The sequence below is a fragment of the Spinacia oleracea genome, chromosome 6 (genome assembly GCF_020520425.1).
Source record: "Spinacia oleracea cultivar Varoflay chromosome 6, BTI_SOV_V1, whole genome shotgun sequence".
Classification (NCBI taxonomy): Eukaryota; Viridiplantae; Streptophyta; class Magnoliopsida; order Caryophyllales; family Amaranthaceae; genus Spinacia; species Spinacia oleracea.
In genome coordinates, this window is record NC_079492.1 from 122,607,470 (window position 1) to 122,631,773 (window position 24,304).

General features: G+C 29.8%; 1 protein-coding gene and 1 non-coding gene across 2 annotated transcripts; one reads left to right on the top strand and one right to left on the bottom strand.

Annotated features, from left to right (window-relative positions):
- Nucleotides 1–2,236: 2,236 nt before the first annotated feature.
- LOC110788847 (mannose/glucose-specific lectin-like) lies at nucleotides 2,237–3,624 on the bottom strand. The gene is made up of 4 exons (XM_021993483.2): nucleotides 3,468–3,624; nucleotides 3,136–3,342; nucleotides 2,521–2,784; nucleotides 2,237–2,430 (listed from the first exon to the last, which is right to left on the bottom strand). The coding sequence occupies exons 1-4, from the start codon at nucleotides 3,486–3,488 to the stop codon at nucleotides 2,413–2,415; spliced, it is 510 nt and encodes a 169-aa protein (XP_021849175.1). The 5' UTR covers nucleotides 3,489–3,624; the 3' UTR covers nucleotides 2,237–2,412.
- Nucleotides 3,625–23,385: 19,761 nt separating this feature from the next.
- On the top strand, nucleotides 23,386–23,458 carry TRNAR-UCU (transfer RNA arginine (anticodon UCU)). The gene has a single exon. It is a non-coding gene; the product is annotated as a tRNA-Arg (tRNA).
- Nucleotides 23,459–24,304: the final 846 nt, after the last annotated feature.

A 24,304-nucleotide genomic window follows, 5' to 3' on the forward strand; every position in this document is an offset into this window, starting at 1 on the left:
TCATGCGGTCGCGGAATTTTTCAAGCTTCTAAAGGTGAAGCGTGTGGTGTTGGGTTTCTTCAATAGTCGTAGAGTTCAATCTTCGGATAATTTATTGGTTGTTGAATACCTTGCTCCACTAATTTGTTAGTTCAAGTCTTTAGACACTAACATTTATGCGCTAAACCTTTCATTTACTGCTCAGGTTTCAAGATCTCTTGTCCGTATGCATTAGTGGGGGATTGTTGGTAATTATAATGCAATACCGACTCCTTTAACATGATAATGCTTGTGGGCCCGTTTCAGTGTTTGTCGTGGGTATTGTTTTGGAGTATTGTTACGGAGTTGTGGTTTACACCAGATTCCTTATAAATACTCCTTTATTTATTCCAATAAAATTACTCAGAGATACACTGAGAAACAAAAAAACCCTAAAAAACAGATTATCTCTGTCATCATTGTCCCATAGAGATCTGAGCAGTTCTTGAAGTAATTCCAGCCTTCCAATCGGGGTACAGAGTTGGAAGGTAGCTGTGTTACCCTTGGGGAGCAATCGTCACTGAGAACCTTGTACCGCTGGTGGCGAAATACGTTTCTAGGGCAGGCGTAAAACCCGTCACAGCTTTTGAGATCAATTATTGAGTATTGTGTTTCTTACCTATTATTTTATTGTTAATTTTTTATGGTTACAACGCATTATTTCCAACAACATATTGTCAGTGCAATAAGTACTCTTATGGTGTGTTTGATTCTAGTTAAGTTTTGAGTGTTTTGTTTAGTTCAGGTTGTTTGGTAAAAATTTGTGCGGGATCGGAGAGGAGGTCAATCTTCCGACTACAATCAGATCGACGAAAATCTTATTTGGCACAACGATATGAAAAAGGGTATACATAATGTTTGATATACTACGGTCGTAGCTATGGTGAAAAAAAATTTTTTATTTGATTTGATTGTTACGTATTTGTTTGATTCAAATCTAACTTTACGTAGATAATGTCGTATGACTTTTTATCAATGAATTAATTTGATAATATATATAAACCCAAATTCTTATATGAAACTGTCCTCATCATCAACTGATGGTGAGACCAGTTCACACTTGCGAATTTAGGTATGTTACTTAGCTTCTATAGTTTAGACATGTTACTTTTTTATATAATTTTAGAGGAGCTGAGGTACTTTTTTTAGCTTAGGTATGTTACTTCTATAATTTATACATGTTACTTTTTTTATACGGAATAGTTTTAGGGGAGATACCTTCTTAGTTTAGGTATGTTACTTCTATAGTTTAGACATGTTACTTTTTTTTATAATTTTAGAGGAAGTACTTTTTTTTAATTTAGGTATGTTACTTTTATAGTTTATACACTTTTTTTATAGTTTTAGGGGAGATACCTTCTTAGTTTAGGTATGTTACTTCTATAGTTTAGATATGTTACTTTTTTTTTAATAATTTTAGAGGAGGTATTTTTTTTAGTTTAGGTATGTTACTTCTATAGTTTAGACATGTTGCTTTTTTTTATAATTTTAGATGAGGTACTTTTTTAGTTTAAGTATGTTACTTCTATAGTTTAGACATGTTACTTTTTTTTTTATACGGAATAGTTTTAGGGGAGGTACATTTTTAGTTTAGGTATGTCACTTCTATAGTTTAGACATTTTACTTTTTTTTTTATATATAATTTTAGAGGAGGTACTTTTTTAGTTTAGGTCTGTTACTTTTTTTTTTTAGTTTTAGGGGGAGGTACGCTATTGGTTTCGCGCTCGTCACACCATGTGACTAGTCTTACAGGAGACGCGCTGATATATAAAAAACAAAAGGTAGTTGTGGTGCCTTCCAAACACTCCAACAACAGGACCGTTAAGTGAGACTGGCAATGCAAAAACACTTGGGACAATCAACTCCGTTGTCCATATTGGGAATAAATTTTTTAGCTATTTTTCGGAAAATCGTTATATGTGCTATTAAGCCTTTTTATAATACTTCGATATTTATAAATTCTCAATGCTCGTATATTTTAACTTCTCCTTGGTCTGAAACTTATGTAAGGCTGCGAAGGAATTGTTTCAATAGTTTTCATGATAACAAAGGTTTGGGTTAAGATTTATTAATATATGTATACACGTACCCTGTTGGCATTTTAATTTCATTTTAAAATTTGATTAACGGTTAAAATTACGCGTTGACAAATATAAACATCGAAACGGGGGAATCAAAATAAGATAAGAAATACTTCGTAACGAAAAGACAATAAGATAGACAACATATATAAATATATTATTGTCTAGTTAAACGAAAAATGATACAACAAACACCCAAGATATTACTCTTGGGAGGCCACTTTATGCTTGGTAGATATAGTGGCTTATTGAAAACAAAGAAAATTCCCGTAACATTTGCATATTGTTTGCTGAGAGTGGCAGGTATCATACTTAAGCGCATGGGCAATCCTGATCAATAATTTCACATAAAACAAATCAGCCAAGTACATATTAGCTTAAACCAAATATATTTCAAATTTTTGCAATAACAATTTGTACCTTCTTCTGGACAAAAATTCCAACAGACTCGAGGTAGTTGTTGTGTCTTCCGAACACTCCAACAACAGGGCCGTCAATTGGGCATGGCGATGCAAAAGCACGTGGGCAATCGACTCCCTTTCCTTGTCCATACGGTCCATGACCAGATGGGCATAAGTTGGTGTGGATCTTCAATGTAGCAATGGTGCATTGATTGTTCTGGTACTTGTAGTTTCCGTAGGTGCCAGAAATCTGAGTTATCTTTTCACCACACTTGAGTACAATCTATATAAAAAGAAAAACGTTAGAGGAACAAAATGGAAAATAATGAAGTACTACCTCTGTTTCATTAAGTTCTTTACGCTATGAAAAATGCATGTGTCTAACAATCAAAACTTTGACCATAAATCTCACGATTATATCTATTAAAAATTATCATGAGATATCTTGTTAAATTACTTTCGAAATGTATTTTATGAATATCAACTTTTTATAATTTTTTGTCATACAGAATTGGATTATATTAACGAGCAAACATTGCACCAGAGCCCATGCAAATAGTAAGTGTAAAGATCTTTTTGAACGGAGGTAATATAACATATAAATTTTTTATAGGTGCTCAGTCATAACACTAACCCTTGACTCCTTGGCACGACAATCGTTGCCACCAAACATCTTGGTGTAGGTACCTCCACAAGGCTTGGCTACAACGAAGCCAATAGCATCAACAATGTAGCCATGTCTTATGATGACTTCCTTGATACTTTCACCTTCTTGAAGTTTAAAGCTGTAGTTTTCGGGACATTGAGAACCATAAGGTCCATATTGTTCAACCATATGCTTCTGCTAATCCAGGAAAAAAAAAAAAAAACAACGTTAATAACATGTATAATTAGAGTATTAGGAGTAGATAAATGGATTGAATTCTAGTCATAGAGAAGAGAAATACTAGCAAAACGAGTTCGAACCTGGGCGACTTGGTGAGCCATTTTGTTGATTAGTGCGGTAGATTGGTGAACTTGGAAATTACTTAACTTAAGTAGTAGTAAGTTTGTTGTGATGTCGTTTGGTTGAGGAGGATATCATCTATTTATAGGCATATATTTGGATCACCAAGAACATATTCTCGTGGTCCGTCAAATTCATTATGTTTGCCACTTATTCTATTTATTCGTTTGAATGATTACAATAATATTGTGTGATTCTACACATGCATGATAAATTGATAACTCAAAAATATATGAAGTTATGGATGAGCTTATTCTGTTAGATAGCGATTGATTGAAATTATGGATAGATTCTCCATTAATACAACTTGTACAAGTCATGTTGTTTAAGTTATCTCGGCGTTCATACTTCATAGTATGCAGAGTACGTACCACTTTCAGGTTATAATAATCAATTACTCCCACCATCTTCGGAATACTCGCACCGTTTTGGCTAGATACGTTTGTCAATGAACAACTTTTACCACCAATAACTTTAACTACATAATATAAAACTTATAAACATTAATATTTTGAAAATATATACTGTATTGAGATAAAGCTGTCAACAATATATTATATTCTAACGTCTGTTTTCATATACTAGAAATAAAATAGGGTCAGAGTTAATTATGTGAATAGTACAAAAAATCAAAATAATGTGATTATTCCTAGACGAAAAGAGTAGACGTTTTTGGTTCGGTATAAATATCTAAATACTCACCATTGAGGTATGGCTCGCTTAAATTAAGAATTTGTCGAAATCTTAAAGATTCTGAATTAACGGGTCGGGTAACCTGAAAAAAAATATTGTTATTTGTACATTTTGGTCTTCTTGATTTATAACGTAACAGTTTTTGTGTCCCTTCATTTGTAGCCGTTTTCTTTTTTTTTTTTTGCACAAAATAAAGAAATTTTTAAAATTACCATCTTATACAGTCCACTTTTTAAAATTACCACCTTATAAAATTCTAATATAAAATTGCCACCTTATAAAACCGAAAACCTTTAAAGTTACCACATGTTAACGGAATTTTCAATAACGGATTTTTAAAGTTACAACATGTTAACGTATTTACAAACTTTTATAAAAGACGGTCTTACAGGAAAGACCACCTTATTATTGAATTGGGTTTTAAATTTTCGCGGGTTAACACACGCGGGTACGGGTCATGGGTTTTAATTTTCGGATCTAATAAAGAAGCTGCTTTTCACCACATTTGAAAACCCATTCGTTTCTCTCTCTCCCCAACGAGTGTCTGTCTCCCCCTCTCTCTCTCCTAAACAACCTTCTTCTTTCTCTCTCCTCAAACCCTAATTTCCCGGCTGTGAGGCACAACCACGGATAGGTAGGTCACGATTTGCTACGCCGATCTCTTCCAAACCGCCGCCTCCTCTCTCCTCCGATGCCTGGTATGGCGGCGCTGAAGATTCGGCGATGGCTTAGTGGTGGCTTGTGGTGGCATGGTGGCATGTTATTCGTCGTTGTGGTGGATGCGGACGCGAAAAAGAGCTAGATCGGTGAATCGGCAAGGCAAGCGGCGTTGAGCAACGACAAGTTTTGGTGGTGCTCCTGCCGTAGGTGTTCGAAAGCGACGATGGCCGACGGGATGTGAAAGAAAGGACCAGAGGTCTGTTGTTCTCTCAAGGATTTTCTCTCTTCTCTTGATTTTCCTTGCTCATTTTATCCGATAAAATGTTAATTACTTAGAAATTGAATTTGATTGATGTAGCTGAAATTGGTTCGAACGACGACGATCAAGGCGGAGGAGATAGAAACAGATAGAAAGAGAAGCGCAATCATCATCGTCAATAGCAGCTCAAGAAATCTAAGAAAATGTCTACAAATCAGCAAGTTAAAGGCTTCCTGCATCCTAGAATCTGCAATGTGTTCGCGATGACATTCTCTCTGGCAACGCCAACTTCGAAAATGTCGCTCCTCGTATCTCCGATTGCAGCTCTGCTAAGTGAGGCAGCGATCTAGGTTTTAGTTTTGGTTGGTGGTGTTGTCAGATTTATTTTCGTTTTAGTCAAGAATTCTATTGTTTTAGTTATATTTTAGTTGTATTTAGTTAATAAATTAAATGGTTTAGTTACGGTTATCTCGGTTATTGTTTTAGGTATATTTTTTGTTGTATTGTTAAGAAATAAATCGTTTTAGTTATTTATTGTTTTAGATAACTATGTTTTAGTCATGCTGTATTTCCTTTTAGTTAAAGTTTAAAAAAAATTAGTTTAGAATAATTTTATTTTAGTTAATAAATATTTTGTTGGTTTTCTGAGTTTTAGTTAAGATTTTTGTACTTTTAGTTATGATTTTCTTGGTTTTAGTTATAACTTTTGAGTTTTATTTATGTATTTTTGAGGTTCAGACAATCAATTTCAGGGCTTTATTTAAGTTACAAAATGCAAAGAAATTAGTTAAATAATTGAATTAATTAATTACGCAATAGAACCAATTAGTTAACCAATAGAGAGCCTGAAATTGAATTAGTTAAACACTTGAAATAATTAGTTAAACAATAAAATCAATTAGTTAAACAATAAAATCAATTAGTTAAGCAATAAAACCAAGTAGTTAAGCAATGGCATTAATAAGTTAAGCAATATGATTATTTAGTTACGCAATGAAACCAATTAGTTAAGCACTGAAACCAATTAGTTAGGCGACGACACTCATAGTTAAGCAACGAAATCAATAAGTATATTTGTTAACTCTGGACTTTAATTAGTTAAGAAATAAAACCAATTAGTTAAGCAATGAAACCATTTAGTTAAGCAATGAAACCATTTAGTTGGGCTTGAAATTCAATTAGTTAAGCAACAGAACCACTTAGTTAAGCAATGGAACTAATTAGTGAAGCAATGAAACCAATTAGTTAAGCAATGTAACTAATTAGTGAACCTTGAAATTCAATAAGTCAAACAATGTAACCTATTAGTTAAGCAATGAAACCAATTAGTTAAGCAAGAAATTCAATTAGTTAACCAATTGGACCAATAAGTTAAGTTTGAAATTCAATTAATTAATCAATGAAACCATTAGTTACACAATTGAATCAATTAGTTATGCAATGAAACTAATTAGTGAAGCAATGAAATCAATCAGTTAAGCACGAAACTAATTAGTTAAACATGAAATTCAATTAGTCAAGTAATGTAACATTTTAGTTAAGCAATGAAACCAATTGGTTAAGCAATGGAACGATTTAGTTAAAGCAAAGAAACCAAATAGTTAAGCCTGAAATTCAATTAGTTAAGCAATCGAACCAATTAGTTAAGTTTGAAATTCAATTAGTTAATTAAGCAATAAAACCAATTAGTTAAGCAACGAAACGATTTAGTTAAAGCAATGAAACCAATTAGTTAATCCTGAAATTCAATTAGTTAAACAATTGAACCAATTAGTTAAGCAATAAAACCAATTAGTTAAGCAATAAAACCAATTAGTTAAGCAATGAAACCAATTAGTTAAAGCAATGAAACCAATTAGTTAATCCTGAAATTCAATTAGTTAAACAATTGAACCAATTAGTTAAGTTTGAAATTCAATTAGTTAAATAATGAAACAATTTAGTTAAAGCAATAGAACCAATTGATTAAGCAATGGAACGATTTAGTTAAAGCAATGAAACCAATTACGATTTTCTGAGTTTTTAGTTAGGATTTTTCAAGTTTTAGTTATGGTTTTTGACGTTTTAGTTAGGATTTCAAAAAAAAAAAAAAAAAGAGTTCTAGTTACATATTTTTAGTTTTTTTTTAAAAAAGTATTAGTTAAATTTTTTTGAGCTTTAGTCAAGGTTTCAGCGGTATTAGTTTCTTTGTTTTGCGTTTTAGTTAAATTGTTTTGAGTTTTAGTTAGTTAATATTTTCGAAGTTTTATTTAAGATTTTTTGAATATAAATGTATAACTTCATCTATTAAATCAAATCTCACATATTCAGAAATCTGACATCAAAAGACATTGATAATTTGTAGCTTATAACCAAAAATAAAATGCAAAAAGATAACTAAAGCACTTTAATTTCATAACTGAATATAAAAAATTTATAACTAAAACAAAAATTTATACAAAAAAACTACAGGAGTACTTCAAATTTCTAAACTACATCTACTAGAGGCTTGTGACTCCATTCCTCCCTCCGACTTCCTTGCCGCCGCCTAATTCACCATCAGCGAATCCACCGGTGATGGGTGGCGAGACTAAATTCAACTAAATTAAAAACCACAACCACCGCAACGAATCAGAGGGAAATAAAAAACCTAAATTCAGCACAATTGGTAGATCCAAGAACACGATCTATCCAAAATACAAATTATTAAAATAACCTAAATCAAAAACCTAAATTACAAAATCATAATCCAAATTAAAATACTTATTCAGATACTTGGACGATGGAGATCACCGGTGAGTTTGACTATTCTAAGAGGGAGAAAGGTAGGCGGCAACGACGAGTATGATGGTGGTGATGGTTGTCTTCTCCGTCGAGAAAGGAAGCTTAGAACACTGAGAAGAGAGGAGAGAGATCGACGGCGTTTCGGCTGCTCCAGTTGACGGCCATGGTGTAGGTGGTTTGGAGATTCGATCTTCTTGGTGGAGGAGATTTTGAGGAGAAGCCAGAGATTAGGGTTTCAGAGAGAAGGATGAGAGAAGCAAAGAATAAGTCCGTGTTTGCAGAAAATGAGAGGAGAGAGAAATATTTTCTTTTTATATAGCGCGTGAGTCCACGCGCGCGTGGTTTGTTCACCCGGTCTTTCCTACACGCGCCGTAAGACGGTCTTACCGAAAAGCTACTGTAACGTATTACATTAAGATGTGATTTCACAAAAAAAAAATTACATAAGGTCCTTTCTCGCAAAAAAAATTACCTTAAGGTATGATTTCACAAATAAAATTATATAAGGTCCTTTCTCGCAAATTTTGGGTTATAAAATGTCATTTTTAGCAAATTTGCCTAACAATTAATAATTATTGGGCTTACTGTAATTCAATTAGGACCTTAATTCCTAACTACAATTCAAGAAGATCTTTAATTCCTAAATAACAAATTAAATCAGTTTTTTTTGCTTTACATTGTATTATACTATTGAGATAATATTGCATTATTTGGATATTATTGTATTATTCACTTATTATTTTGTCAAATTAGCATATTTAACATATTAAAAATTTTGGTTAAATCATTATATTAAACATATAAAATACATAATACGTAGTAGTGCAAAAATTGTATATTATATGATAAAATAAGTAAACTCGAGATTTATAATTACGCAACATATTAATTAAAGGATAAATATTTCAGTTACATATTTTATAAAAAAAAATGATCAAATAATAATTTTCGAATATCCGTACTACACGGGATAATCTAGTCTATATAATATACTAAAAGAGAGGAAATCAATGTGGTGATGACAAATGTCACTCATTGATTGGCCTCTCTTTTAAAATAATTAAAATATTTTTTTTCTAACTATCTCTCAATAAAAATCTATTACGGACTACATAATACAGAGTATCCATATAATATACTAGGCAAATTTGCTAAAAATGACCTTTTATAACCCAAATTTTGCGAGAAAGGACCTTATATAACTTTTTTTGTGAAAGCACACCTTAATGTATTTTTTTTTGCGAGAATAGACCTTATATAATATTTTTTTGTGAAATCACACCTTAACGTAATTTTGTTTTGCGAAAGACAACCAAAAGTAAGTTTTCGGCATTGACTGGGCTTTTTCGGCCATTGATTTGCACGTGTGGCTTTATTTTGCTAACCACACCCAATTTTCCTCCAAAATTCTAAGCTTTAAAACCTAAAAGTTGAAAAAAAAATCGAAATAAAATAAAGTTTGAAAATTCAAGACTCGGAAAAATCATTGTCTTTAGCCAACTTAAGACACACGTGTTGCTCACGTGCAAGTGAATGGCCGGAAAATCTCAGTCAATGCCGAAAATTTCCCTTAGGTCCTTTCTCGCAAAATAATTTACATTAAGGTGTGATTTCACAAAAAAAATTATATAAGGTGCTTTCTCGTAAAATTTGAATTGTAAAAGGTCCTTTTTAGCAAATTTGCCAATATACTAAAAGAGAGGAAATCAATGTGATGATAACAAATGTCACTCCATGATTCGCCTCTCTTTTAATATAAAAAATAATTAAAAATATTAGTCAAAATTTGTTTGTTTTATTTAAGGAAAAATATGCACAGAGAAAATATTATTGATTGGCAATATAAATATTATTGTGTTGATAATAAACATCCTAAAAATATAACAAAAAAATGTAACTTACTAAGATTTTCATTTTTAAAGATTCTTATAATTATGTATAAATAGTTTAATACACAATACGTTATTTTCCCCTCAAACTCCAAATCTATTACATGGTGCTGACAAGTGTTGTTTTTTATTTGATTATCTTATAATATAAAAAATTATACTAAAAGAGTGGAAATCAATGTAGTGATGACAAATATCACTCATTGATTCACCTCTCCTTTAATATAAATAATTAAACTTAACAATAATTTATAACATCAAATATTTTACAGCCGTATAATCTCACGCAAATAGTATATTTCGAAAATATGGGCCGAGAATCGTAATATCAAATGGTTCATTATTTTTTACCAAATATAATATGCATAACTAACACTTATTAAAGGTTCTACCACGTTAGTTATGAATATATAAAAAAATTACTAATAACTTTCCTATTATAATTTTTGCTTATTTACTTAATTATTCTAATCAAACAAAAGAATTGTCAAATACTCTAGAATAGAGTTTTAAAATTCAAAATTGTCTTAAAAAAAAAAGAGTTGAGGCTAGGGGTGGGTTTCAGGCGGGTGAGGATACACGGGGGAGGGTGATGAAGAGGGGATGCATTTTCTTTTGCACCTCTCAAAACGGGGATTGGAAGGGATGAAAATCATTCCTATCATTGATGGAGGGGGTATGGATGAGAATAATAGACGGGTGCGGATGTGCAGGCTAAAAGTTGATTATTTATCGAATATAGGGATGTTAAATTGTTAAATTGGGACAAAGCCAATAACTAACTTTATAAGGGTTAAGAATTTAAAATCGGTAATGGGATTAAACGGGTTATGGGTTGTAAACGATTCCAATCAAACGAGTTACGAGTTGTAAATGGTTCCAATTAAGCGGGTTACGGGTTAAAACAGTTCGGGTTGTCAATGGGTTTTCCTCGGGTTCAACGGTTCGGATTGAAGCGGATTGGGTTATTAACGGGTTTCAGATCCATTCGGTTTTGGTTGTTGCTGGAATGGTTTGTTATCGGGTTTCAAATCTAATTGGGTTAATATTTTTCGGTCGGTTCGGGTTGAATATAATCGGATCTGGTTTTGGGTTCCAGCTCGCGAGTTATTAACGGTCTGGGTTCTAAACGATCGAACCAACCCAACGGGTTCAACGGTTCAGGTTTAGAATTGACATCTCTCATAGTATAGGATGATAACTGATTTTTATACCTAATATGAAATCATGGGTAATGCGTGAAAAAGAATAAAATAATCTACGTATTTTTCTATATATGTTTCTTTTTTCTAAATTAATTTAACTTTGCACTTAAAGTTAAAATATATAAACCGTGCATCGCACGGGTCCTATACTAGTTTTCAACTAAAATTCGGTGTATGCTGAAATCCGAAAACCTGTAATATAGCATGACAAATGAGATGCAATCCCACTTGCATGGACCCGGTCCACGCTATAATTAGCGTGGATCAGGATATTTTCGTAAATTAGCAATAATGGACTAGGAGAATATCACGTGGTCTCAAATAACAGAAAAAATACGCGGCCCAAATTCAAACGAAACCATAAAATCCAAAATCTCTCTCCAGCATCTTCTCTCTCCTCCTGTTGTTTCTCTCTCCTCCTGCATCTCAGCTTCAACAATGGAAGTCGATGTAATCGATTTGAATATCGATTTAAATCGCGCAATAGAAGAAGAACGATCTCCAAAATAACTACGAAGGTAATTGTAATCTTAGTAACTACGAAGAATTACAGTATTACTTATATTGAACTACAAAGCTATAAGAGGATCCGACACAATTGCAACATATTAGACGATGAATAATCAATGTTGTTGATGTTACGTTGTTATTCATCGTACTAAAATCAAAATCATCCATAAATGAATCATCGAATACGTCTCCGAAATTGAACTGGTGGTGAAATTGTTGATCGTTATTGTCGCTTATTGTGAAGAGACTTTCCAACAACTTTGTGTCGTCGAAAATCTTCGGTCCCGACGTTTCAAAGTTGGAGAAATCGTTCAAAACGGGGTGTCTAATAAGTATATAGTAATTCTTACGTCTATATAGTTACTGTAATAGTCATATAGTTATTGTAATAGTCATACAATGATTTTAATATTATAATTACTAATATATGTGATATAGTTACTACGAAGATCATATAGTAACTCTTACTTTGATATAGTTATTATAATATTATTATAGTTACTCTAATCGCCATATAATATGACTTTGAATTTATAATTATAAATATATGTGATATAATTTCTGCATAGATCATATAGTAACTTTTATGTTCATATAGTTATACATATATGTAATATAGTTACTGGAATAGTCATACAACAACTTTAAATTTATAATTATGAATATATGTGATATAGTTTCTGCATAGATCATATAGTAACTCTTATATTGATATAGTTATACTTATACATAATATAGTTACTCAAATAGTCATAAAATTCATACACATTCTTACATATGTAATATAGTTAAAAAGAGTTACTATATTATCTGGAGAGTAATTGTAACATTTAAAGAGTAACTATACATAAATTCTTGTTCGCTAAAGTAACTATTATCTGTAGAGTAATTCTAACATTTAAAGAATAACTATTTTATCCAAAGAGTAACTATATGTTCGGTAAAGTAACTATATCTTCATAATAGTAAGTTATTAACTATGAAAAATAATAATATAGTCATTTCGATAAGATTAACTTTTCTTTCCAAAGAGTAACTATATTATATAGAAAATCAATTTTAATTGTAGAACAATTACTACGAAGTATATTATAAAATAAATATTATAATATAAAAAATTAGAAACTATATGTTCTATAAAGTAACTATATCTTCATAATAGTAACTATGAAAAAAATATAGTCATTTCGATAAAAATAACTATTTTATCCAAAGAGTAACTATAAGTTCGGTAAAGTGACTATATCTTTATAACAGTAACTATGAAAAAATAATAATATAGTCATTTCGATAAGAATAACAATTCTTTCCAAAGAGTAACTATATCATATAGAAAAATAATTTTAATTGTAGAACAATTTCTACGAAATATATTATAAAATAAATAATATATATATAATATAAAAAATTAGAAACTATATGTTCTGTTGAGTAACTATATCTTCATAATAGTAACTATGAAATAAATGATAATATAGTCATTTCGATAAAAATAACTATTTTATCCAAAGAGTAACTATATGTTCGGTAAAGTAACTATATCTTCAGAATAGTAACTATGAAAAAAAATACAGCCATTTCGATAAGAGTAACTATTTTATTCAAAGAGTAACTATATCATATAGAAAAGTAATTTTTACTGTAGAACAACTACTATATTATAAACAAAATAAACAATATGATATAGATGCTTAAGAGGCCATAGAGTAACTTTTTTCTGTTATATAGTTACTATTATATATCATATAATTACTGAATAAAAAAGAGTAACTATATCAAAAGTAACAATAATTATAACTCTTGAACAGTAATTAAGAAAAACATTAACTACATGTTTAGTTGTTTTTATCTACGACATTCTAATTATTTGCATCTATTAAATAAACCACATTAAACTCGAATGTTTACTGAACTAAAAAATACTAATGGTCATGTCCATGTCTCTTCCTTCCACCAACATGTCTTGTCCTTACATGTCCGCGTCCTCTCATTCCACGAACACGTCCCTTCATTGTTGTTAGAATTTTCTTCTTCTTCTCCTACTTTTGTTTTCCTTGCATAAGTTATTCTTTGCACGACTTCAATTCTGGATGCATCATCTTTGTATTTCTTAATCAATAATATATATAGCTAAGTTAATAATTTAACATTTAAATATGAAAAAATAACATAGTAGCTATGTAAAACATATAGTTCTATTATGCATCATATAGTAACTCTTAGAATTGTTGATGGTAAGATACTCGCATAATTGCAGATATAGTTGTTGTTATAGTCATATAGTTTCTGTCATAATAATATAGTTACTCTTATTACTAATAACATAGAGTACAAAAAAGAACATAATGATAACATAGTAACTATTAAAAACATACAGTTACTATTATACATGATATAGTATCTCTTAATATTAATGATAGTCATATAATAACAGATTTGCAAATATAGTTATTGTTATGATCATATAGTTACGGTGAACATAACATAGTAAGTCTTGTTACTAATAACATAGAGGACAACAAAGAACATCAAAAAGAACATTATAACATACATAATAACTATACAAAACATATAGATACTATTATATAAGATATAGTACCTATAAATATTATTGATGGTCATTTTGTCACATAGTTGTAGACATAGTTGTTGTGTTAATAATATAGTAACTCTATCACTAAAAATATAGAATATCATCAAAAACATGTACTATACATAATTAACTAACATAGTAATTATTTCAAACGTATAGTAACTATTTCAAAAATATAGTAATTTAGCAACCGATCGAGGAATTGTAGGCCCAATCTTTTTTTTTTCAAATTCTTACATCGATTTGTAGAAGAGCACAAACCTTTTGGATTATAGTCACATAATCATGAAATTTATAGTCAAATAAAGTCGATCATTATAACAAACAATAAGCAAATGTTATAGTTAAAATCGCATAGAAACTCTTAAAATTACATAGTACCTCTTTAAACCATATAGTTATTGTATTACTCATATAGTTACTATTTAAAATCGTGAAGTCACTGAACGAATTCGTGAAGTGAAAACGATATTTCAGCAAAAACAAACGTTAATTTCTCCAAAACAACAAATATTTTCAATTTTAAACAAAAATAGACTTAAAATTCTTTAAAAATCAACAAATCAAGATGTGGTCTCTCAAAATTCTTGCGAATATTTGTAGACGAGCACAAATTCTTCAATTCGGTTTCGGTAACGACGAACCTTCTTCTTGATTTACTACTTCCTCCTTTTTTTCCTCATCTAATAGATCCAATTATGAGAATTATAAGATAATTGCGAACAAAATTGAACAAAATTGAACAAAACCTAAAAATTTGGGCAAAATTTTGAAAAGCATAGAGAGAAAATGAAGAGAGAGAAATGAAAGAGAAATGCAGATCTAAAATTTTGAAAAATAAAAAAGTTTAAAACATATATAAAGTGGCTAGACACAAATCACATTAAAACTCTACAAAACATATAGTAACTTTTTAAAACACATAGTTACCGTAGAACGCATATAGTTACTATTTAAAATCACAAAATAACTGTCACGTGACAATTATTCATGTTACCCATACAAATTACGCCGTTGTCTTGGTCCATGCTAAGTTAGCATGGACCCGGTTTATATTAGTGTAAATAAATGAGTTGGGGTCAATGTTAATCCTTAATTATAAAGAATCCCTTTCTAGACACACCGTTCAATTTTTGTGATTTATACATAAAAATTGTATAATCAAGTGAGATTTTGTTAAGTTTGGTTCCATGTATATTCAAAAATCAAGTTTTATAATTTTATCTAATGTATAAATAGACATATTAATGACTTAAGTGTTGCATTAACTACTGTGAAACATCAAATGATGTAATTATTAAAAAGGAAAAAAAAGAAAAAAAAAAGGAGCAAGAGGAAGTATAGTTTCTAGCTAGGAGGAGAGTTTATTGGAGATATATATCCTCTCTTCTTAAAAAAATCCGCATACTCCCTTAGGCCCTGTTCTTTTTAGCTTAATTTCAATTTCAGGACTTATTTGGCAGTTCAGTTCAGTTCATTTCAGGAGCATTCAGTTCAGTTTAATTCAATTCAATTTAACTTAATAATAATAATAATAGTAGTAATAATAAAAATAATAATAATAATAATAATAATGATAATAATAATAATAATGAATAATAAATAATAAATAATAAATAATAAATAATAAATAATAATGATGCTACCTCGGGTCTTGCCCCTTACAATGATGCTACCCTTGCAGATTTGCGAGCAAAGCACCCTTCCGTTCCGGTCCCTACCTTACCGGATATCCCTGTTGATCATCACCTTACTGCTTCCTCCGCTGTTGTTTTGGAGCAGATTAAGGGCTTTCCGCGTGGTACTTCGTGCGGTAGGGATGGCTTGCGTGCCCAACACCTTTTGGATTGCTTGGGTGGTGCTGCTGTAGCTGTTTCTGATGAGTTGGTGGATGCTATCACTCAGGTAGTTAATCTCTTTCTTGCTGGAAAGTGTCCTGCTGAGCTTGGAGGATACATTGCTAGTGCTCCTCTTACGCCACTTGTTAAGCCTGGTGGCGGTATTCGGCCTATTGCTGTGGGCACTATTTGGAGGCGCCTTGTTTCAAAGGTCGGGGTTGCTTTGGTTGGTCCGCGTTTAGGAGCCTACTTTGGAGGTATTCAGTTTGGAGTTGGGGTTCCAGCAGGTGGTGAGGCCATTCTTCATGCTGTCAATCGGTTGGTTGAGGCTCGTGGGGCCGATGTTGGCCTCTCTATGTTATTGGTGGATTTTCAGAATGCGTTCAATTTAGTTGATCGATCGGCTTTGTTGCGTGAGGTTCGGCTTCATTGTCCTGCTCTTTCGCGTTGGGTTGAATTCTGCTACTCTTCTCCAGCGCGGCTGTATTATGGGGAGCATACCTTGTGGTCTTGTCAGGGTGTGCAGCAAGGGGATCCTCTCGGCCCTTTGCTTTTTTCTTTGGTTCTACATCCATTGGTGTGTTGCATCAGAGACTCATTTGATCTATCTCTTCAGGCTTGGTACTTGGACGATGGCACTATCGTTGGTGACACTTTGGTGGTTGGACAGGTCTTGGAGTTGATTTTGGAGGAGGGTCCTCATTTAGGTCTCCATGTTAATGTTGAGAAGACGGAGGTTTTTTGGCCTTCGGAGGACCCACGCAGTCGTCTGGAGGGTGTCTTTCCTGCGGATATTGCTCGTCCTGCGCTCGGTGTTAAGTTGCTTGGTGGCCCAGTCAGTACGGATTCTTCTTTTTGCAAGGAGTTGGTTTCGCAGCGTGTGTCGAGGACTGTTGTGTTGATGGATGCTGTAGCCAAGCTTAATGATCCCCAGTGTGAGTTGTTGCTTCTTCGTGCGTGTACTGGAGTTTCTAAACTCTACTTTGCTATGCGCACTTGTCCGCCTCATCTTTTCGAAGCGGCCCAATTATCTTTTGATGTGGCTCTGCGGGCTTCTTTAGAGCGCATCGTGACTGCTTCGGGACCTGGGTTCGGTGACTGGCAATGGCGCCTTGCCACCTTGCCTTATTCTTATGGAGGATTGGGTGTTTATTCAGCTGGTGATGTTCGGCATTATGCTTTTCTTGCATCTCGTTTGCAGTCTTCTGCTTTGCAGGATTCGCTTCTTCGGCTTTCAGGTGTTGATGGACCGGGACCGGCCTTTGATGATGCTCTTGGTCTTTTCAATAGGACCGTGGAGTCCGACCTTATGCGTAGCCCTAGTGAGATCGCTGCCCCCACGAAATTGGCAGACATATATTTCACGAAGGTTACTGCTGATGCGGAATCTGCCTACTCCTTATCTTCACGTCTTGTTGCCCTATGGAAATCGCAGCAGGGGGATCACTCCTCGGCTTGGTTGCGGGCAGTCCCCATCTCGGGTTTAGGCCAGACTATGAACGGTAAGACTTATCGTTCGGTTCTTTGCTATCGGTTGGGTATTCCGTTGTTCTCTGATTCGACGCCGTGTTCTGCTTGCTCTCGGGTTTTCGACGGGGACATTTATGGGGATCATGCCGTGTCTTGTGCTGGGATTGTGGGTATCAAACATCGACATAATGTTGTTCGTGATACCCTTTTGGATATTTGCTATCGGTCGGGGATTTCTGCTCGCAAGGAGGTTGATGTTGGGCTGACTAGTGAGAGTGATGGAGCTCTTCGTCCTGCAGATATTTTGCTTTACTCATGGGATGGCGGTCTAGATGTGTGTGTTGACTTGACTGGGTCTTCCCCTATGACGCAATCGGGGTTGTCAGGCTTCGTTCCGGGTCGGGTTGTGGCGGTTGCAGCGCAACGGAAGCAGGATAAGTATGCGGCACGTTGTAGGGATTTGGGTTACGGTTTCTTTCCTTTTTCCTTCTCTTCTTTTGGGGAATTAGATAAAGGGGCTGTTTCTTTGCTGAAGCGGGTCCAGACGTACTCCAGGGCTCAGGACATTGGGGCGCGGGCAGCTGCCCACATTTTCAGCAGGATCGGGTTCGCCATAGCTAGAGGAGTGGGGGCCCAGATTGTATCTCGGCTCCCCTCCAACTTCTTGTAGTTCACTTGTTCTTTGTAGCTTGTTAAGCTTGTAACGTTTTGGTGTTTTCCTATAATAATAATAATGATAATAATAATAATGATAATAATAATAATAATAATAATAAATATTTATTATTTATTATTTATTATTTATTATTTATTATTATTATTTATTATTTATTATTATTAATTATTAATTATTAATTATTAATTATTAATTATTAATTATTAATTATTAATTATTAATTATTAATTATTAATTATTAATTATTAATTATTAATTATTAATTATTAATTATTAATTATTAATTATTAATTATTAATTATTAATTATTATTTATTAATTATTATTATTATTACTAATATTACTTATATTATTATTTATATTATTGTATTACTTATTATTTATATTTATATTATTATATTATTATATTACTTATTATTTATAGTTATATTTATATTATTATATTAATTATTATTTTTATTAAATAATTATTAATTAATAATTAATATAACTTCTTATTATTTTTATTAATTATTTACGGATTATTAGTTATTAATTATTTAGTTGTTAGTTATTAACTATGAATTATTATTATTAATATTTATCATTTATTTACAGATTATTATTATTATTATTATTATTTATTATATATTTATTTAGTTATTAATTAATAATTAATAATTATTCTTTAGTTATTATTTATTATTTATTATTTATTATTTATTATTTATTATTTATTATTTATTATTTATTATTTATTATTTATTATTTATTATTTATTATTTATTATTTATTATTTATTATTTATTATTTATTATTTATTATTTATTATTTATTATTATTATTTATTATTTATTATTTATTATTTATTATTTATTATTATTATTTATTATTTATTATTTATTATTTATTATTTATTATTTATTATTTATTATTTATTATTTATTATTTATTATTTATTATTTATTATTTATTATTTATTATTTATTATTTATTATTTATTATTTATTATTTATTATTTATTATTATTATTTATTATTTATTATTTATTATTTATTATTTATTATTTATTATTTATATTATTATTTATTATTATTATTTATATTTATTATTTATTATTTATTATTTATTATTTATTATTTATTATTTATTATTTATTATTTATTATTTATTATTTATTATTTATTATTTATTATTTATTATTTATTATTTATTATTTATTATTTATTATTATTATTTATTATTTATTATTTATTATTTATTATTTATTATTTATTATTTATTATTTATTATTTATTATTTATTATTTATTATTTATTATTTATTATTTATTATTTATTATTTATTATTTATTATTTATTATTTATTATTTATTATTTATTATTTATTATTTATTATTTATTATTTATTATTTATTATTATTATTTATTATTTATTATTTATTATTTATTATTATTATTTATTATTTATTATTTATTATTTATTATTTATTATTTATTATTTATTATTTATTATTTATTATTTATTATTTATTATTTATTATTTATTATTTATTATTTATTATTTATTATTTATTATTTATTATTTATTATTTATTATTTATTATTTATTATTTATTATTTATTATTTATTATTTATTATTTATTATTTATTATTTATTATTTATTATTTATTATTTATTATTTATTATTTATTATTTATTATTTATTATTTATTATTATTATTATTTATTATTTATTATTATTATTTATTATTTATTATTTATTATTTATTATTTATTATTTATTATTTATTATTTATTATTTATTATTTATTATTTATTATTTATTATTATTATTTATTATTTATTATTTATTATTTATTATTTATTATTTATTATTTATTATTATTATTTATTATTTATTATTTATTATTTATTATTTATTATTTATTATTATTATTATTATTATTTATTATTTATTATTTATTATTTATTATTTATTATTTATTATTTATTATTTATTATTTATTATTTATTATTTATTATTTATTATTTATTATTTATTATTTACTATTTACTATTTACTATTTACTATTTACTATTTACTATTTACTATTTACTATCTATTATCTATTATTTATTATTTATTTCGGTAATATATTCTGTTAAGTTAAGTTAAGTTAAGTTCAGTTCAGTTCAGTTCAGTTCAGTTCAGTTAAGTTCTGTTCAGTTCAGGAGCATTCAGTTCAGTTCAGTTCAGCTCTAAAGAACAGGGCCTTACATTTGCGTATTTTTTTTTGCCATTTTTGCCCCTCCTCTTGGTTAAAATTTACAGTGCAACCTAGGTTATTGTCACCAATTCATTTTATTGACAAGTGTCTTTGGTTCTTTGCTTTTCCCTATCCTTCCTCTCCCCAAATCCTCTTTTGCTGAAAAAAAAGTAGAGAATATGCAAGGAGAGAAAAAAATAGAAATGAGTTGATGGATGGATACAGTACAAGTTTTTCCAAGTAATTTAAAGTTTGTATCAATTTTATTTTATTTTACAATTTTCAATTGTAATACCGATCGGAAATCCAGTGGTAACAAAACATGTTTTAAGTTGTGAAGTCAGTGGTAACAAAACATGTTCTATATAACATCAGTTTCTCATTAATTTGTGATATTTGTTTATGTTTTAATTAGTATTTGTTTATTTTTGCATGTTAAATTTCAGATTTATGACTCTTAATCACACCGACAGAGGGGTGATGATAAAGGTCACAAGTTGCGACAACTTTTAGTTGTCGCAATCTTATGTGTCGCAGTTTAATTGGCACATTTAGGCGCCACGTAGGCTATACGTCATCAGAATATTTTTACTACCAATTCAATATTTTTACTATGAAAATATGTAAATGAGATTATCGATATAAAGAAGGAAACAAATCAGAATATTAAGATTTTTCTACCTTTTTTGTAACATGTATAATAGATTATATAAGTTAAATATTTTAGTTTCCAATTTAAATCATGACACATAAGCATGCCATGTCATCATTGTGACACGCCTTAAAGGTCGCATGTTGCGACCTTTATCATTTTCGCCGACAGAGAAAGAATGTGCGGCGATTAAACGAATTTGTGGTAGAATTTATGTTTTTTTTCCATTCACATACTACGTAATTTTTTAAATCCAATAACCGTTTGAAAGTTTATTCAACTCAGATTAAGGTCTTTTGCTTTTTATTTTTATTTGGCAAATTTGCCAAAAAGGACCTTCTATAACTCAAATTTTGCGAGAAAGGACCTTGTATAATTTTTTTTTTTGAAAACACAACTTAAAGTAATTTTTTTTGCGAGAAAGGCCTAAGAGAATTAAGTTTCCGGCATTGACTGAGCTTTTCTGGCCATTGACTTGCACGTGTGGCTTACGTTGGCTAAAAACACTGATTTTTCCGACTCTTGAATTTTCAAACTTGATTTTATTTCGGTTTTTTTTTTTCAACTTTAGGTTTTAAAGCTTAGAATTTTGGAGGGAAATTGGGTGTGATTAGCAAAATAAATCCACACGTGCTTCTCACGTGCAAGTCAATGGCCGGAAAAGCTCAGTCAATGCCGGAAATTTACTTTTAATTGTCTTTCGCAAAAAAAAATTAAATTGATGTGTGATTTCACAAAAAAATTTATATAAGGTCATTTCTCGCAAAAAAATTTACATTAAAGTGTTATTTCACACAAAAAACTTTATAAGGTCCTTTCTCGCAAAATTGGGGTTATAAAAGGTCCTTTTTAACAAATTTGCCTTTTTATTTTCCTTCTTGTTGATTCGTTAAAATTTGTACATGGATAAAGTGGTTACGAATACTATGTTTTTCGTTTCTATTGCTTGGATATGTGTTGGGATGTTGGCCGGTAAAGTGTCTGAATTTAGCTAATATTTTTCTCAGGGGGATTCTTGGGTAGTAGTTGAGAATGCACTTACATTCTTAGTGCCCCGGTGATGTGTATATGGTCTCTTGAGTATAGAATGAATAGATGTCTCTATTTTTTTGGTATTTGATTGTTGGACAAATTGCGAACTGGATGAATCACAAACTAGATGAGTGTAATCCATATTTTTTTGGTCTTTTGATTTGAAGTTATGCTATGCCATTGTTTTATGTAGAAGTTTTTAGGTATCGGTATTGGGTAAAACTTGCAAATTAATTTTCTGCTGCAGATGCTTTTTTAAATTTTTTTATTGGTTTCAAGTTGGTTTCCCCTACGATAATAATGTAGGAGTGAGCCACATTTGTAGATATTATTTTGTAGCTAATTCTCTTAGTTGTAGGTTATACAAGATAGGCTAAATGTGAAATCACAAATTCTTATTTATAATGGGTGTACAATAAATATTGTACACCGGAGTAAAAGTTGACTCAAAATACTTAAAAGTTACATTCATATATGTAAAAGTTATCTATTTTGTAATGATAAATTTTTTCATTTGAATAAAAATTATTTCTTCAAAATCACTAATAATATATAAATTAATCATTTAACCCTTTAAAATGTTTATATATCAACTTTTTAATTTTATAATATAGAAGTTACAGAAAAATAAGTTAAAGTTACAAAAAACTGCATAAAAGTTATCTTGGTGTACAATAAATTTATTATACACCTTGTACGCGCAAGACCTTTTGATATAAAATAATTATGAGAATATTTTTCAATGATACGTAGATATAGGTAGATAGCACTCATATGTAAAGATTCTATTATAATCCAAAAATAATGTTGAATCTCCTATACTCAGCATATTTCGAATATTATTTTTTCAATCAAATGTGTCTTGTTTGATGCTAACATTAATTTTCTCATTATTGCAGATAAACTTTGGCGTCGAAAGTTGCACTTCAAAGAATACCAGTAGTTCAATTAAGTTTTCGAAACAAGTTATACCCGACCCTAAAAACCATATGCTTAATTGTCAACCTTGGATTAACCTCATGTATACCTCATACGTTGTCCATACGCTCATTTTCTTTTAATTTATTTCGGAATTATGTAACTATATTACTTTTTCGCAGAAAAATATCAATATTATCCGAGAAATGTTTTTTTTTTAAAAATTTTAAAATAAACACGTGCAACCGCATGTGCACTACATTAGTATAAAAAAAAACATCAATAGTTTGCTATGAACTATGAAGCAAGGCTGCCATGGATATCGTGAAATGGAGTAGAAAACAGGGTACTAATGTAGAAAATGATGTTACGAGTAGAAATGGAGGAGTAGTACTAGTAACTATCATTTGTTTAACGCTAATGTTACCTAGCTACTTACTTCGTTAAGGAAAGAGTATAATGTAACAAGAAGTTAAAAATATTTATATTAAGCGCTCGTGGCCTAATGGATAAGGCATTTGACTTCTAATCAAAGGATTGTGGGTTCGAGTCCCACCGAGCGTGGATTATTTTTTTCTTTTCACCCGATATAGAAATGAGCAACACAAATTCTACAAATCTAATTTTTCCGTTTCAATTATTATTGCACAATTCGTTATTTTACACTATTTACCCTCTATTTTTTTTTTCCTTTTCACCCGATATAGAAATGAGCAAAACAAATTCTACAAATCTACTTCTTCCATTTCAATTATTATTGCACAATTTATATATTTGGAGGAAATGAGCAAAACAAATTCTACAAATCTATTTTTTCCGTTTCAATCATTATTGCACAATTTGTAAGTTTACACTATTTACACTCTATTTTCAATTTTTTTTTATAATTTAACTAATGCATAAGAGATATCTATATATTATACTAAAAGAGAGGAAATCAATGTGGAGCTGACAAATGTTGCTCTATGATTTGCCTCTCTTTTAATTAAAATAATTATTTTAAATTATAAAAATATATAAATTTCTTTGGTTTATTTTTGTTAAAAAGGGTCTAATATGTAGTAATGTATAAAACATATGGTACATAATAATAGACATGTTTTTACTTTAGAATGGAATCTTAATAAGGAAGATAATTACCGGAGAATAATTATGGGAGATACATAAGGAAAAATGTATTATCAATATATTTTTGTCATTAATATCTAAATGTGTTTCATTGCTATTATTTATTACTATAGAAAATGCCATAAAATAATAAAGTATAGTCTTATAAACAAATATGATTTTGCGGATACTTTCATACTCCACTATTTAAGGTGAGTGTTCGAACCATAGTATTTTGGACAAGATATGTTACAATTTAAACAAAATAATTACTCCGTATTCAATTAAGTGGTACGTATAAAT

Coding starts and splice junctions, on each gene's coding strand:
- LOC110788847 (XM_021993483.2), bottom strand. CDS start 3,488: ATGGCTCACCAAGTCGCCCAG. Junction 3,343..3,467: donor TGGCTCACCAAGTCGCCCAG/GTTCGAACTCGT, acceptor CTGGATTAGCAG/AAGCATATGGTTGAACAATA. Junction 2,785..3,135: donor GTCGTGCCAAGGAGTCAAGG/GTTAGTGTTATG, acceptor CTTTTTATATAG/ATTGTACTCAAGTGTGGTGA.